The sequence below is a fragment of the Miniopterus schreibersii genome (assembly GCF_964146895.1).
Source record: "Miniopterus schreibersii genome assembly, chromosome: 4".
Lineage (NCBI taxonomy): Eukaryota > Metazoa > Chordata > Mammalia > Chiroptera > Miniopteridae > Miniopterus > Miniopterus schreibersii.
The window spans coordinates 64563386-64580357 of NC_138105.1; the positions used below are offsets into that span (position 1 = coordinate 64563386).

General features: G+C 50.5%; 1 protein-coding gene across 8 annotated transcripts in view; it reads right to left on the reverse strand.

Annotated features, from left to right (window-relative positions):
* Window positions 1-16715, reverse strand: part of TCF3 (transcription factor 3) — a 39397-nt gene extending 22682 nt beyond the window's left edge. For 7 of the 8 annotated variants that reach the window (XR_013998806.1, XM_081137403.1, XM_081137401.1 and 4 more), the window contains exons 1-3: window positions 16413-16715; window positions 14319-14449; window positions 10854-10926 (exon numbers count right to left, since the gene is read on the reverse strand). Coding sequence is in view for 7 of the 8 variants with exons in the window: in XM_081137403.1 (XP_080993529.1) it covers window positions 10854-10926; window positions 14319-14390 (145 nt within the window). In the remaining variant the exon portion in view is untranslated. The remainder of the gene's footprint in view (window positions 1-10853; window positions 10927-14318; window positions 14450-16412) is intronic. The other variant, XM_081137406.1, reaches the window with a different exon arrangement.
* Between the last annotated feature and the right edge of the window lie 257 nt (window positions 16716-16972).

Genomic DNA, 16972 nt, shown 5'->3' on the forward strand with positions numbered 1-16972 from the left:
TCAGCAAACCACAGCCCTTAACCAAGTCTGGCCCCCAACTACTTTTATAAAGTTTTATTGGCACACGGACACACCCATTTGACCCCTACTGTCTATGGTGGCCTTTGCTTAAAAGAGCAGAGTAGATGAGTGGCCAAAGAGGCTTTCTGGCCTCCACACACGTATCGCCTGGCCCTTTATGGAGAAGATCAATTGGTCCTGGTGAGTGAGAAAATTCCAGGAGCTGAATCCTTTGCATAAAGAAGCCACAGCACCAGAATTCAGTACAAGGAGCAAGGTTACCGCGTGGGACAAAACCCACATGGTCACGAGGCCCTGGATATGGCCTCATCCACTGTCCCCAGCCCAAACCCCTATAGGTACCAGAAGGATATCAGCCTAGCCTGGGGGCTTCAACCTGCAGTCCAGCTCTGTAAGCGTCCGCTTACTCAGGAGTTGTCCCCTTTCCCTCATCTTGGTCTCTAACCCACTGGCTGGGACCAGCTGCATCCCTTTAGCAGTGCCTTCCCAGGTTCCCAACCACACTTCACCCTAGGCAGTCCAACTGAGCTTTCAGAAGCAAAACTTGGCTCTCCTCCCTCCCTCTATCTCCTGTCATGGGTCCCCACTGCTCTCAGGGCAGAGACCAGGCTCCTTCCTGACCCCCACGACACATGAGCAGACCTCTGCCTCTGCCCAGCTCTGTCCTGATGGTCCCATACCTGCTGGTTCTTCAGAACCTTCAGGGAAGTCACCCTGCAGGTCTCCTCCCAGCCCAGGGCCCTCTCTGCGACCCCAGAATTCCCTGAACAGGACTGGCCCCCCAAAACAGCCTCCACATTTGTTTTCCACATCTTCGTTGCACCCACAAATAGCTTAACTGCCTCCAACAGGACTTTCTGCCACAATCACATTTGTCCCATTCAGTAGCTACATGCAGCTGGTAAAGAACTCCAACTCTGTGATTTTAATTAATGCAAATTTATATTGTCCTATATGGCTAACGGCTGCTGTATGGCACAGGCGGGCCCGAAAGATATAACCTAAAATAGTAATAACAGTAATAAAAATAACCACCATGGACAATGATCACATCTGAGAAAAATTAACAATGCCTTAAGAGCAACTATTCGGCTAGCGCTCAAGTAATTATTTTCTTTTTGGATTTTATCAGGTGGCTGACGCAACCTGAGCCCATCTGCTCTCCCTCTGGCTTTTCTCTAAAATAAAAATCCCCAAGAATCCATGGTGGCCACTTGACTGACTGCCCTGCCTACGTCTGGCCTGTGGTGCATGGGGTCTCACAGGGGTGGTGGTGAGAGCCACATGGGTTTGAATTTGGGGACAGCCCTTCCTTTTGGGTGGGGCTGTGGGCACTTACCACTAGTGGGTGGGGTAGGGGTTAGTGGGGTGTGCCTGTGGAGGTGGTTTACTGTTTTATACTTGGAGGAAAGCTGCAGAGAGAATGCCAGGATGTGCCCCAAATCCAAATTCACTCATTGTTTAAATTTCACCCTTTTTATTACCTGCTCTGTTTATAACGTTGTATGTGCCCCCGAAATAGGGGGCAGGAAGGTGGGGCCCTGTGATACCTCACCCAGGCAAGCAGATCTGAGGCTGGAGAGAAGGTGAGTGAAGGCTACATTCCACCGTTAAGAGAAGGCGGCCCCCAACCCAACCTTTCCTGAACTCCCAGGTCAGCAACCTCCAATCCTGGGGCTTCCCTAGTGGGCAGAGCTGTCCCTCTGATTAGGGGGTCCCACAAATACAGAATAATTCACAGAGAAACAGGGTCCCCCAGCTGTAGAAGTTGGCCCACTCCCTTCCTCCTGTGAATTTCAGATCTGTGGCCAAAGTAGTAACAGAAAGACTACCTCCTGCTCCAGTCTCAAGAGGAGCCCATGAGGTATCCAAGGGTGGGGATGGGAGGGTCTGCACCCCCCACCCCCAAATGAGCTCAGAGGCCAACCTATGACCTCCCTACATGAAACAGATACGAGAGGGAAACAAACACAGAACCCAATCCATGGATAAATCATGGATTTAGGATTTATCCCAGGAAACAGAATATCTAAGATAGCAACTTCCACATCACCCCAAGGAAATTACAGAGCATGTGGTTCTCTGGAAGAAAGATGAGATTTCAGAGAGAGAAAGAGAGGAAGCAGGAAAAACTAAGAAAAGAAGTTCATGCAATAAATTCACAGATTTAAAAAAGCACCAGAGCCCTGGATGGTATGGCTCGGTTGGTTGGAGCGTTGTCTCGTATACCAAAAGGTGGCAGGTTCAATTCCCAGCTGCGGGCATGTGCGGGAGGTATGTGTTCTTCTCTCACATCAATGTCTCTGTCTCTCTCCCTTCCTCTCTCTAAAATATAGTAAAATAAAATAATATAATAAAGCAGCAGTAGAGAAAGCAAATGCAGAACAGACAGTACAGAAAAGGTGATCAATGAAGAGAAGGGGAAGTTCTGGAAATGCCCCCAAACACGGGAGAAGGAAGGGATTCTAAGATGATGGACATGAAGATCTAAATGAGACTCAACATGGGACTTGACACTGGAGAGCTGGAATCCCCGAAGGGAACAGAAAAAACACCCCAAAACTAGAGTGAAAGACAGCTGACCAAGCATTTCTGAGTCGGAGACCGCAAGGGCTCATTGGCAACCCCCCAAAATGAATGAAAAAGTACAAAAGGTTAAGATAAACATGTGCATTCAATCAATGTCATGGGCAAACAAAAGCACACAACCTTCAAGGTGGAGGTGGGAAGGTGGGTGGCCGAGGAATTCTACTCCCAACTGTCCTGTGCAAGGCAAATATCACCATGTTCCCTTGCTGGAAATCATCCCTTAAGACACGCACTACACTGGGAGGGGCCAAACACAAATGTGCAAATCAGGAGGATATGATGAGCGGACCTGGGGAGGGTGATCCCATCCCATTAGCCCTGAAGTGAAGATGCCATTGAATCAAGAATAGGATCAGGGGCCTGAAGGTGCCACGCTGTTCTGGACATTTCTCATGGTTTATCCCACCGGATCCTTGCAGTGGCTGCTAACATCCCAATTTGACAGATAAGAAACTGAGGCATGAAGACACTTAGTCATTTGCTTAAGGTCTCATAACAAGCAGCAGAGTCAATACAAGAACATGTTTTTCTGAACAGGACACAGATATAACTCATCGATGAAGAGGAACAATGTTTTTAAAAAGTGGCAATTTATACTAAATATCTGGGCGGGGAAGAGATGCAGATGCTCATTCCTCCACTTTCCTGCAGAAGGGACATATGACCTCACTTCTGGGGTTGAAAGTGGCAGAAATGGGAAGTTTCAACAGGCTCTTTAAAGCCATGAAAATAACTACCAGCAAGGTGCGAACCAGCACGGACCTTTCAAAACCAATTCCAGACAGCACACGCCAGACATACACAACTACAGGAGGAGGTAGAAAGACAGGAAAACCAAACCTGAAAGTATGGAGGAAGGGCTGAAAACGTAAGCCTCATAACTAATTTCTTGAAAACTAAAGCCACAACACCTACAGAAGACATTCTGGAACAAGCAGATCCAAAGACTAGAGAGAATCAGCTGCACAAAGATGGACCAAAGCATGAAACCAAGAGGTTGTAATATTCATCTAAAAGTTTGACTTTTAAGAAGTACTCGCTAGAATAGAGATGATGGCTTTTCACAGGTGACAGGCTAGACTCACAAAGAAAGCCCCACTGACCCGAGTTTCATGTGCCGATAACCCAGCATGTAAATAAATAAATAAGGAGCCCAGGGAACACTCAGAGACCAACAAACACAAGAGGGGAGACAAGCTGCTCTCTTGATGTCAAACAAATTAAAACCCTAAATATGGTCAGGTGGAAACAAAGACCTCATGGCTCCATGTCCAACTGTCCCTCAGGTGCTCATGACAAAGTGGCTCCATTTCAGTGAGAGCAGGAATGCTCTGTACCATCTGGACAGTTGCAGCACTCATACTGCATCAATTTCTGCATTAGTGACCTAGAACAGAAATTTGCCAATCCAGGGACAGATACTCCACTTCCAACCGCGAAATCTGAAATGTCCAAAATGAAGAATCAAAGAGAAAACATTTTTAAATTATCAATTATCTCTGAAACATAAGGAAAAGATGCATTATTGAAACCATGGGATACGAATGAAGTGGTCCTCAAAGGGAAAAGTAACATCCTGGACTGGTTACTAAACGAGAGAGAACAGAAGCAAACAAACGTGGCCTTTGACTTAAAAATCAATGAAATAAAAACTTTAAAAACAAGAGGAATCAAGGAAGAAGAGGTAAGAGAAAAAGCAGTTGATTGATAAATATTGCTTCAACAATGAAGCAGACTGGAAGATCAATAACAGATAAAGGATAAGGGGTGGAATCAAGGACAAAAGAACAGAAAAACACACACACAGACACTACCTCCTGACACTACAAGGACAGGTGATTTTATATGTGATGAAAGAATGCAATGCTAGCCATTTTTAAATGTGCCTGAAGTGAATTATTTTTTTGCCTAAGAAAATGGTAACATGAACAAGAGGAGTGAACAAAAAATTTCAACAGGCTGACTGTAAGCAATGGGAGGCAAACAGGGCCGTTTTCCCAAGTGCAGAACAAGGTACCACTTGTTGGAGATTAGCTCAGAAACATAGCAGTGCCTCAAGTCACAGGCCAACAGACTTAGAAACACAAGCAAAATGCAAAATAGATCTAGATAACCAAGAACGCAGGCCATGCACAAAATTCAAGGAGTGCCCGGCGGTTACAACCACCATTCATTAGAGGATAACATCATGACTGGTGAAGAAGGAAAACTGGGGGCCATTCTGAGACATTTGTTGTGGGTGGTCATATTGGACAGGAAGGAAACGCCCTTAACCAGATAAACAGAGAAAGGTCAATCTCTAATTGACAGCCAATGTCATGCTTGGTCCTGCTTACAATGAACAACCAGCACATGTTGTATGGTTCTAGAAACACCAGCCAATGCAAGAAGGGACATGGCATCTGCACTAGGATGGGGGAGGCTAAGTGTCTTAGGATGGGTGACCTGAACCAAGGGGAAAATGCAAATAATTAAGGGACGGCAGGAGGTGACCAGGTGGAAAACATGACGAAAAAGATCCCAAACCACAGCACAGAAATCATCAGAATACCTAGAAATAACACTCATTGGAAAAGTACATGACCAAAATTTTTAAAAACTATATAAAATTACTAAGTGCTTTATACTTCAATCTTCAAAGTTTATCTTTACTAAGAATCAAAAAGAAAACTTAAATAAATGGAGAAGATACCAGGTTCTTACAATGGGAAGGCAAATGGTTCTTCCCAAACTTATCTATGTATTTAACACTTCAAAATCCCAAAAGGTTTTTTTGGGGTGGGGGAATCATGGAAAGAATCAGTGTCTCTGAAAATATGGGGGAAAATAACATGAAAAAGAACATCTGAGATAGGCCTAGAAGAACACCATAAAGCTCCAGTATTAACACTTGGTAGTGCTGTGGTAGTAACAGAAAGGTAAGAAAATGAAAAAAAAATTCATGGGTAATTGGAATTTAGGAAATTCTTTAAGGCATTTCAAACCACCAAGAAAGATTTCCTTAAATTTATCCTGTTCTAGAACTTTCTAACTTAAATGCTTAATCCATCTTTTCACTCTATCTGCTCTAACGAGAACATCAAAGGTTATGCTTCTTCCTCAAGTACAGCACAGTTGCGCCTCACTGTTTCAATGTGTTTTCATTACTGCTGATTTCTGTCTATTCTGTCTTAGCTGTTTTAATTTCCCCCTTAACCCAAGAGGTGGGTAAAAAGGAATTTTTATCTTTCCAAGTGGTCAGGCTTATTTCTTATTACTTTTTGGTGTTTATTTCTAGATTTACTGCATTGTTCTCAAAAACCATAGCTTATACTTTGGTCTCACCCGAGGATATTTTTTTCCATTGCTTTTCAGAGAGAGTGGGAGAGAGGAAGGGAATGGGGGAGAAATACTGATGTGAGAGACACACGTGGATTGGTTGCCTCCTGCATGAGCCTGGACCAGGGCCAGGGATTGAGCCTGCAACCAATCTCAATCTCTCTCTTAAAATATGTCTTTATGGACTTCAGAGAGGAAGGGAGAGAGAGATAGAAACATCAATGATGAGTCATTGACAGGCTGCCTCCTGCACGCCCCCTGCTGGGGATCGAGCCCAAAACCCGAGCATGTGCCCTGACCGGGAATTGAACCTCGATCTCCAGAAGATCGCAGGAATCCGTTCGATATGCCACACTGGTGGGGCATTTTTAAATTTTTTTTAAAAATCCTCACCCAAGGATATTTTTTTCCATTGCTTTTCAGAGAGAGAGTGGATGGGGGAAAGAGAAAGAGAAAGAGAGAGAGAGAGAGAGAGAGAGATGAAAGTGTGAGATTATTATTAAGTGTGAGATAATATTAATTGGTTGCCTCCTACTCATGGGCCCACCAGAGCTGGGGACTGAGCCTGCAACGGAGGTATGTGCCCTTGGCTAGACTCGAACCTGGTACCCTCCAGTCCTCGAGCCAACACTCTAACCACAGAGCCAAACTGGCTAGGGTTTTCTCTCTCTCTCTCTTTTTAATGTTAGGGGTTTTCATTCTGCCCAGTATGTGGTTGATATTTATAAAAGGAGCACGGACCCTAAGTACAGGGTATGGCTTTAAAGGATAAGTGCATCTAACTGGAGGTGTCCTCAGAACTGCTCAGAAGCTCTTACAGGCCCTATCCCAGCTTTTTCTCTGGGTCCAGAGTACAGGGATGTGTGTGCTCTGAGCAGACCCATGGGATAGCCTGATGCGTGCACTGGCCGGAGATGGTTTAGCTCAGCCTTGATCACCGTTAAGGTTCCTGTCCCCCACTAATTTATCTCTTTGCTCTGCAAACGACAGTGAAAGTATGCTTTCGTGCCCTCCAGCATCTTTCCTATATATTCTTCAACCTGATGTAATGAGTAGTAGACACATTCATGTCTGTCACATCTGCACTGCAGAATGGACTATCATCCAGTTCTTAAGGATTTTTCAGAAATTGCACCAAGTCTAGAACACATCATAAATGAAAAAGACTTGATAACATAAAAATTAAACCAGACTTGGCCGGGTGGCTCAATTGGTTGGAGCATTGTCCCCTACACCAAAAAGGTTTGCGGTTTGATTCCTAGCCAGGGCACATACCTAGGTTGCGGGTCGGGGCGCATATGGGAGGAATCGACTGATGTTTCTCTCTCTCTCCCCCCCTTTCCTCTGTCTCTAAAATCAATAAAAGCATATCCTCAGACGAGGATAAAAATAAACAGGCCAGTAAACCTCCAAGACAAATGAAAAACCTCCATTATTAACAATAGTTGATAAGTTGGGGAAAAACAGCTGCAACATAAATCACAAAAGATAAGCATCCTTCCTATATAAAAGTCCTTGCAAATGAAAAAGATCAGCATAGGGTGGGGCTACAGGACACTATGGGGAGGCAGCTGGGATGGTTACTAAACTCGAGTTTTAGCTTTTCCATAAGTAAAATGGGGATGACAATAGAACCTATTTCACCGACCTACAAGGACAGAGGACTCACAATCAATGAACCAATTTGGGTACCTGGCATTCAGTGCTCAAGAAATGGTGACATAAGTAATTGTTGGTAAGTGTTATGATCCCTTTTGTTAAAATGTTTATTAAGCAGCGAAAAAAGGAACCAACCATTGAAACAGCTAACACCTGGGACAGATCTCCAAGAAATTATGCTGAGTAGAGAAAGCCAACTTTGGAAGGTGACAAGCTGTGTAGGTCTGTGTATATAACATTCTCAACAGGACAAAATGTGGAAATGGAGAACAGTAAATCAGTGGTCGCTGGGTGCAAGTGACTATGAAGGGGCAGCAGGAGAGAGTGAGTGGGGTGATGGAACAGCTTGGTGTCTCAACTGTGGTGTTGACTTAATAGCGTTAAATGTGGGACAAATTGCACAGAACTATACACACACATGCAAACACACGTACTGGTGAGCCCTGAATAAATGAGGTACTGTACCAAGGTCACCTTCCTAATTCCATATTATATTAAAGACATGCAGGATGTCTGGAGGACTTGGGGGAGAACACGGGACCTCTCTGAACATTTCTTCACAACATCCTATGAATCCATGATGATTTCAAAACAAAACGTTAGCCAAAACTGAGAAGTTGATCAACTCCCACCCCCCCAAAAAAAAGAAAAGAAAAAGGGGGCTCAAGATAGTAAATGGGAAATTCATCAAAAAGAACTCATATGGCCCATCAGCTTTTGAAAAGGTATCACTAGTTATTAAATAAGCACCCACTGAAATAACATGCTCCTTTTCACACATTTAAATGGGAAGAGATTTTAGAAGATCCAGTGCTGGTTAAATGGCGAGGACATTTCACTGTGAATACACGTCCATGGTCAGCCTAGTGACTTCCCTGGAGGACAATCACACACGTGCAGGGTCCTTACAAAGATGCAACGTGGAAGCCACCTCTCCTAAGTGTTAGATTTTTCACCTGAGCATGTGTTAGGTTTACACAAACCAAGAAAACTGTGGAGATATTAAAAACAGAGTCACTTCCTTTGGTCCAACAATGAACATTCCCTGATGTCTCACGTAGCCTTGAACTCTGCAGTCTTCGGCAGAGGATGCACTGCCACTTAGAGACCTGTGCCTCAGGGTTTCCCAAAAGGGAAAGACTGGAAAAATTATTCTTGTTTTAAATGTCTTCCAATCCAGAGAACAACTAGAAAGCCTTGGCCTGGCATTAGTTGGTCGTTAATGCCTCTCTGACACCATTTTTTAAAAGCAAAGATGGCCCAGGCAACCATGGTCAAGGCTGCCCACAGACCCCAACATGCCACTCAGCTACTATTTCAGTTACTTTCAGAGACACCTCCTACTTAGGGCCAGGCTGCTGGTTTTCTGACAGGAAGTGACCTTTTGGAACAAATTTAACAGAAGCAAGTTAACTTAGTCAACACCAGGAAAATGCCACACCCGGACTTAGAAAGAGGGGTGAGGGGGAGATTGTGGATGGGGGACCCACTAGCATTTGCAAAGTCTTGATAAATGGTGGTGTTCCCCTTAAGCTGACATGGTCTGTCTGGAAGGAGGGTGACCCACTTACTGATGAAAGAGGGGGGTAAACAAGACCCTCTCTGTCCAAAGCGGTCAGGGCAGAGCTAGAGGGAGGGCAGGGGCTGCAGAAACCATGGAAAATCAATCTGCAAATATTTACAACGGTTCCCGGAGAGGACCCTTATACCCTGGACTATGGCTCTGGCTAGTAAGGGCTGCTGGCCTTGTGCGTGGACACCAAATTAGGGAAGATAGCTCAGGGCAGAGGCCTAGGGGAAGATGAAGGCACATCTGTGCCACCTCCTCCATGAAGCCCCCAGGGCCTGATCCTCTGCCTGAGGTAGGGAAGTGGCAGCATCCTAGCTCCTGGGGGCTATTTCAGAAGGAAGGGATGTGGGGATTTCCGTACCTCGAGGAGGACTCTGGCTGGCCCTGCTGCCACTTCCTCAGGCAGAGAGGAAGGCCAGCACAGGGCAATGGGGGTGGCAACACAATGTTCCTCCCTCTGGGGTGGTGGCATGAACATAAACCACCGCCTCAAAACCCCCTCTTCCTCCAGCCAGAGTTCATTGGATATCCCAGTGGAATGCAAATACGACTCTAAGACAAAACCTTCTGTCCTGGATCCCAGAGATGCAGAATGGCACGGCACTAATCCTAGAACCCCAGAAAGATGCCAAAGTCCACACAGAGTGCGGAGGTGCTGGAGACTGAAACAGCCAGCCTCCCCAAAGGCTCCCCCCAAATCCTCCCAATAGCCAGAGTGGACTCCCCAACATGCACATGGCAACCGTCTGCTCACAGCCCTCCAGGGCTCCCACCTCCCTCCGAGTGAAAGCCCAAATCCTCACCACAGCATACAAGGCCCTGCACCACTTGCCCCCATACCCTCCCTGTCCTCACCTCCTCCCTCTCCCCCCCTTATGTTCACTCTGCTCCAGCCACACAAACTTCCTCCCTGTTTCTCCCACATGCTAAATGCCAAGCAAGGTCCTGCCCCAGGGCCTTTGCACATGCTGTGCCCCTGGCCTGTCTCTGCTCAAACTTCTCCTTAGAGACCATCCCCAGCAGGCCTGGTTTTGTCATGTCATCAGCACTCAGTGCCAGGTGGAGTGACCAACTCATACAGGTTTGTCTGGATGTACCCAGTTTAAATGCCCGAAGTCCCAGTAACCCTCTGAATCCTCCTGTATACAGTAAGGGCCAGGAGCTGGGCCTCTCCCAAGGCTTGCAGGATGGGCAAGATCTCTCAAGGGCTGAGGTTCCACATCCTGCCCCTTCTGGACCTCAGTTTCCCTTTGGGGATGGAATAGAGACCCAGGGCCCCATTGGGGCCAAGAAGACCTCAGAGGCTCAAGTCCCTATCTCACACACGACCCCCTAGTGAGTGACACAGATGCTTCCCATCCCCAGACCAGGGGCCCAGGTTCCAGGTGCAGGACAGACAGAGAATACTATGCTGACCTCCAGGCTCCCTTCGTTACACTCAACACAGGTCATGAGACCATGACAGCAGCTGGTTCTCAGGCTCACTGCCCCCAGGCCCCATCCAGCTGCTGGACTTGGGCGCCACCCTCCCCAACACCTCCTCCTCTAGCACCCTGTCCACGAGCCTACATTCAGCTTCAGTCCCACTCCACCTTCCAGGTCTGCTGCTGTACCCCGTTCTGCTCTGCTCCAGCCCACCCTCTAACAAGCTCATCTTTCTGTGCAAAGTTGCAGCCTCAAGGCAGCGGGGTCTTACCTGAGCTTCCAAACTGGGCGCCAGCCAGGGAGGTGGGCCGGCCTTTCCCATTGGTCACTGGCAGGGGGAACATCTGTGGGGAGGCAAAGAGAGGTGAGTGAGGTGGGCTGCAGCCCTGCCCACGGGTCCTGTCCCATCAGAGAGCCCAAGCAGGAAAAGGCAGCCAGGGATCCCCTCACTGCACAGAGCCTGAGCAGAGAAAGGCTCTCCTGGCAAAGCCCTCAACCAAGGCCCCTCTGACAACACAAGCAACAATTTTTGTTCCACTGGCAACAATATTTAGAAGTTAAAACTGGCTGTTTACAGGACTCCAGGTTTATAACTTTTTGGATGGACTATTTGGGTACTTGATACAATTTATCTGCTCTTACACGTGATACAAAGTTTTAAGTTTCGGCTTTGAAAAGACCATTTACATCTAATGGGTAGATCCCGCCTAGCCATTCCAGTCTCGCTGGTCACCATGTGCACGGACCTTTCCTGACAAGCCTGTAGTCACCTGTGGGCATCCCTGACTTGAGTGGCAGGGACATGGGAAGGACAGCCAGGCCCCGACACAGGGACAGAGAGCATGACCTAGGTGAAGTGTCCGCCACATTCTGGGCTCTGTGCTCAGCAGCTGCCTGGACAGCCCTCACCACACGGTGACCACTGATGCCTACCCTTCAGAGGAGGAAACTGAGGCTCAGAGAGGTGGGAAGCTGGAAGGATCAAGGAAAGGCTGTACCTCCCGTGGTTGGGTGGTTCCCTGGGCACCACCCTCAGCACCCAAACCGTGGATGTTAAGTCCCTACAGGCTAAACAGTTTAGCAGTATTAACGGGAAAATCCAACATCAACAAACTCTTTGCCACAGAAAACAAAACACCTCTCTGCCATGCCCCATAGATCTGGGTTTTACAAATTCTGTTTGGGGCTCAAGTGATTAAAAGTAGCTGGAATTGAGGCCAGTGGCTTGTTGAGGAGTGGCTGATGGCTTCCCTAAACCTTCACAGGCCAGGCAGAATGTGGGCGTGCAGCTCCCACCTTTAGGTATGATTCTCCAGTGGGCACCATGAACCCTGGGAAGGGCCCAGGAAGTGAAGTCCTGCCTCCCATGCCCCATCCTACAGGAGAAACTAAGGCCACATGCTCAACTGGTCCTGGCAGAAGTTAAGAGCATAGGCTCATGGGAGAGATGGCAATGGGTTCTCATGGGGTCTGCACCCCTCTTGAGGGGGATGTGTGTGTGTGGCTGCGCTCCCTCAACTGAGCGAGCCTCCCCAGAGCCCTATTCTCCAAGATGGGCCCCTCTCCTATTGGGGAAACTGAGGCCTACATTGGGGGAGGAGCTGGCTTGAGCTAAGACCAGAACCAACAGGATTCCCATGCCTGAAGGTTAGCAGCCAAGCCCCTGGGACTTGTCTTTGTTTTGTTCCCTAGAGTACTAGAGGCTCTGACGTGGCACTCGCCAGAGGGCAATGGGCCGTGTCCTTTGGGTGCTGTAGGCCTCATCGTCAGCCCAGATAGGCCCCACACCCCCAGAGCCTTGGTATTCTCTTCTGGGAAATGGACTTGGGGCTCTGACCACATGGGATGTTATGAAACCCCAAAGCACACGGGTGTCTTGGGCACACGGGAGCCTCAGTACACATGCCTGGCTCAGAGGAGCACTCAGTCAGGTCACAGGGCAAGTGCTACCAGACCCCCTTGTCCTCCCAGCCCCTCATCAGGCAAAGGAACCATCTCCGGCCCATGCAGGGAACATGGCTCAGAGCCGAAATGCCTTCAACACCTTCCTTTTCTAACCCAAGGAGCTCAGAGCCAATTTAACTCTGGTTTCCTTTGTTTCTTTGTATTTAATTTTGACCGCTGCTTTTCCTACTTTTGAGAACCCTATGCTGCTTCCCTTTACATTTGTTTCAGTCTAAAAACAAGGTGTTCCAAAGAAACAAATGAACTCAGTTTCTCTGGGGCAGGTGAGACGGGGTGCTATGCAGGGACAAAAGGAAGAATGTGAGCTAAAATGGGAGGCTGCCTCTGTGCTCAGTGACTTGGCCAGGCCACTCTCCTGTAACAAGGAGGGAAAATGAAAAATCAAGCTCTGAGTTTCTCTGAGAGAAGAGAGACCTCACCCTCTCAGGCTGTTTCCTCATCTGTGAAATGGATTGCTGGTTTTCAGCTGGGGAGGGGGACATTCAGACCCTCTGAACAGAAGGGGGAGGTGGACAAGTGGTTCAGGGCTCTCAGATGGTGGAGGCAAAGGGCCAGCTCTAAACCTGTGTTCCCCCATCCCCAAGCAGGTCGGTTCTGGCCCAGTAGTCTGTGACTTGTCAGTTTAACAAAAAAACAAGTGAGCTGTACCCCTGCTTACTCAGCCAGGGAGGCAAAAATAAAGCAGGGCTTAAAAATACAAGCCTGGCCCTTCCTGAGCTGTGGCCCACTGTCTCAAGGACTGTTTTTCCACAGGATGGCTAATATTTCAGTTTGGGGACTTGTTTTCGACAGACCTCAGTGGCTTGGGCCTCGTACCAATGGAGGGTTAAATTCAGACCGAAAGCGTCCTCCCCCAACCTGTTTCAAACCAAAATGGTGCCTGGGTAGGGGGATGGGCAGGACTTAGGGAACTGTCCACACTGGGTTGCTGAGGAAATGCTGATCACCCCAAGGCCCACCACAGGTGGCCCACTGCACAGATGAGTAAGTCAAGGCTCCTGGTCCAAGGTGTACTCCAGCTCCCAGCACCCAAGGGAGCTCTGCTCTGGCTTCTGACCTCACTGGGCCTGAGCTGTGTGACCTCTGGAAGCCAGCACCCTCTCTGAACCTCCACCTGCCTGGCAGGGAAATGGACAGTTAAGGGTGGATCAAACCACCTAAAGTATAAGGGTCCTCACCTTCCCCCATGGGGCCTGCCTCTCCCCAACAGTAACAACGGCAGTAATAGTAGTGGTGGTTGAGTACTGCCCACAGATTGCCACACTCTTTATGAGTTCTCCCCTCCTGTCACCTGACTGCACTAGCCATCATGTGGCTAAATAACTAGTTAGACCACGGATACCCCCAACTTATTTTTTTTAATCTATGATGTAGCAAATAACCTTGGTCACACCCATTTTACAGGTCAGGAGGCCAAGGCCACTGTGTACCCACAGCTAAGCCTCCCCTTGGAGACATTGGAGTCTCTGGACAGCCCCCCCTCTGGGCCTGTTTTCCCACCTGTACAGTGGTAGACTGGACCCACTCTGTGCCTGAGCAAATGCCTGGGCGACAGGTGCCTTTGGAAGCTGACAAGGGCCCTGATTATGTACAATGCCATGGGGTATCAGCCTGCCCATCAGAAGGACACCCCAATTCCTCGGGCCCAATTAGGAACCCCTCCATCCAAAGATGTATGAGGCTTGGCTATTGAGGGTGTTTCAGTCGGTGCTTCTTTCCCAGGAATCCTGAGGGTACCAGGGGTGTCTGAGATGGGCAGAGCCTGGCTTACCATGCTGAAGTCCAGGAGGTCACTGAGCTCTTTGTCCGTGCCCACGGGCGCCATCCTCTGCGGCTGGTTCATTCTCCAGCTGCAATGGTGGGCTCAGGGGCAAAGGTGGTGCCTCAGTCCTAGAGACAGCCCTGTGTGGTAGTGGATGGTGGTGGTAAAAGCAGGGCAGAGCAGGGACAGACACATAAGGAGAAACAGGGAGGGAAGGGAAAAAATTTGAGTGACTGTAGCTTAAGTAGACAGATGGGGAATGGGGGAGCTGTTCAAAAAGCCCCTCTAACCACCCTGAGGGTCTGGGTCCTCCTAAACTAAGTCCCTTCCTGACCGTGGGGGGTGGGGCAGGGCAGCCAGAATGCCAGGATTCTGGCCCCTGGAGAGACCCCTGCCCAGAGCCCTTGGAGTTTGAACAATGAGGGAGAGGGGGAGTAAGCAAATGTAGATTTCCTAATTCCCTCAGCGACCACCAGGGACTCAAGACCACTAGAGACTCAAGCCACAAATTTTAAACTGGAAGCAGAAGGGGAATAGTCCCTTCTCCACTTACTGGGCCCCTCTCCTGCCACCCCCAAGTTAACCCTGCCCGACAGGGAAGGGGGAGGGGTGACTCAGGCCCCCCCCAAGCAGCTGTCAACACGTTGAAGCCTCAGTCACCCCCAAGTTCAAACAAAAAGAAATCCTCAAGGCAAGTCCCCCTGCCCTCTTCATGATTGAAGGGACCTGGGACCTCAAAGCTCCCCTCCTCCTCCTCCCCCAACAAAAAACAATACTAGGTTGTTTTATTGTCATGATGTATCCGGGAATTATTTTTAAGCAACTTTGAAAGCATCCCCTGCCTCCTACCCCTGGGGAAAGCTAGTTCCTAGACCAGGGTCCTCCGCATGGTCCCAGGGGCTCCATTCTAGAACGGGGGTGGGGGACCCACCTGCCAGACTCCATCCCCCCCCCCCAGAAGGGCGCAGAGCAAGTCTTCGTTGTCCTGTAGACAAACGACACCCCTATGGCTTCCTCCCCGGGTCCCCAGGTGGGGGCGGGGTGGCCACAGGGACTCCGTGGAAGCTGCGGGGAGAAGGGGTTCCCAGGCCGAGGGAGACCCAATTTCAGTGATGGTGAACTCTCCGCTTTGTCTGTCAACTAGAGACAGGGTGTGAAACAGCTGCCCCTGCGCACCCCCTTCGCCGCTAACTTTTTTCTTTTGGGGAGGCCGTGTGAAACTGACTTTTTTGAGTATGAAACCGCAATTTTTTGTGGGATAGCTGAAACCGATTTTAAGACAGACTGGAGAGGGGACCGAAACAGGCTTTTACAGGGAGCTAAGACTTTTGGGTATCACAAGAACTTTTAGGGACTCGGAAAGTATTTGGAACCTCTTCGAAAGAAAGGGGGCACGCGACGTCTTCCTTCGAGGGGGAAGCCCGGGAAACCAACCGCCCACCCCCGGCAGCCGGTGCCGGCGGCGCGGCCCAGGAGCCCTTTGAAGCTTGGGGCGCCACAGCCCCTCTGTTCGCAACCCGGAGCCGCCGCAGCCGCCTCTCCCGCATTAACGCGGAGCAGATGTTCCCTCCGCACCCCCCAGCCCCCCGGCCCTCAACCTGAGGGAGCCTCAGTTCGCGAGGCCGCACCTTCCCCGCTCAGACAAAAGGACTCTCCCTCCCTCCCGCGCTCCCCCTCCAAACTCCAGTGCCCCGCCGTGCCCCTCCCAGGGGAGGGGGCACCCTGAAGCCCTCGCATCTGGGCCGGGGCCCTGGCCACAAAGTTGGGCGGCCCTTCGGGCGCTCCCCGCGTCCCCTCCCTGGGGTCCGCAAAGTTTCCCGAAGTAGCCAGCCCGGCCGATGAGGGGGTGCGCGCGGGCCTCGCGTGCGTCGGACCCTCCACGTCGTCCGCCCCAACGTCCCCGGCGCGCGAAGTTGGAGAACAATGACTCCCGGCCGCCGCCCAGCACCCGGCCCTCAGGGGCCGGAGGGGGGGGGGACGCACCCCCGAGCGCCGCTCCCGCCCCAACTTTTCGGCCCCCGCAGCGCGGGGAGGCCCGAAGCAACTTTGCACAAAGACGCGGGAATCCCGAGGCCGCGCGGGCCCGGGTCCCGGCGCTGTTACCTGCTCGGCGCGGCCGGGCCAGCAGCTCACGGGGAGCGGCGCACGTACGGCCCCCCCGGACAAAGGGGCGCCCGCCGGCCCCGAGGGTCGCGCGTGGGCGGCGCGTGGCTTGAGCCCCTCCCCGCGTGCCCGTGCGCGGTCAGGGCACTAGCGGAGGCGGCGTGAGTGGAGTACGCGGTGCCCGCCGCCGCGTCCAGTTGGCTCTGCCCGGCCCGCTACGTCTGCGGGCGCCGCCGCTGCCTCATCTTCCTGCGGCGGGAGACATGTTCCGTCCCCCGCCCGCGCGCCGACCACGCCCACTCCAGGGCCCGCCTACGGTCCGCCCCGTGCCGAAACGCCGCGAATCCCTCCGCCACCACCGCCCGAACGGGCTGCCTCTCCCGGCTCGCCGTCCCGCACGCTCGCAGGAGGCGGCTGCGGCGTTGCGGAGCCCGGAGTCTTGGGGTGGGGACGCACTGCGGCTCGGTCAGCAGACGGTGCGGTGAGCGGACAGGGACTATATTCTAACGCGGAGGCGCAGGTGGGTGGAGTGCTTAGTATGCATGACGCAAGCGGGAAAG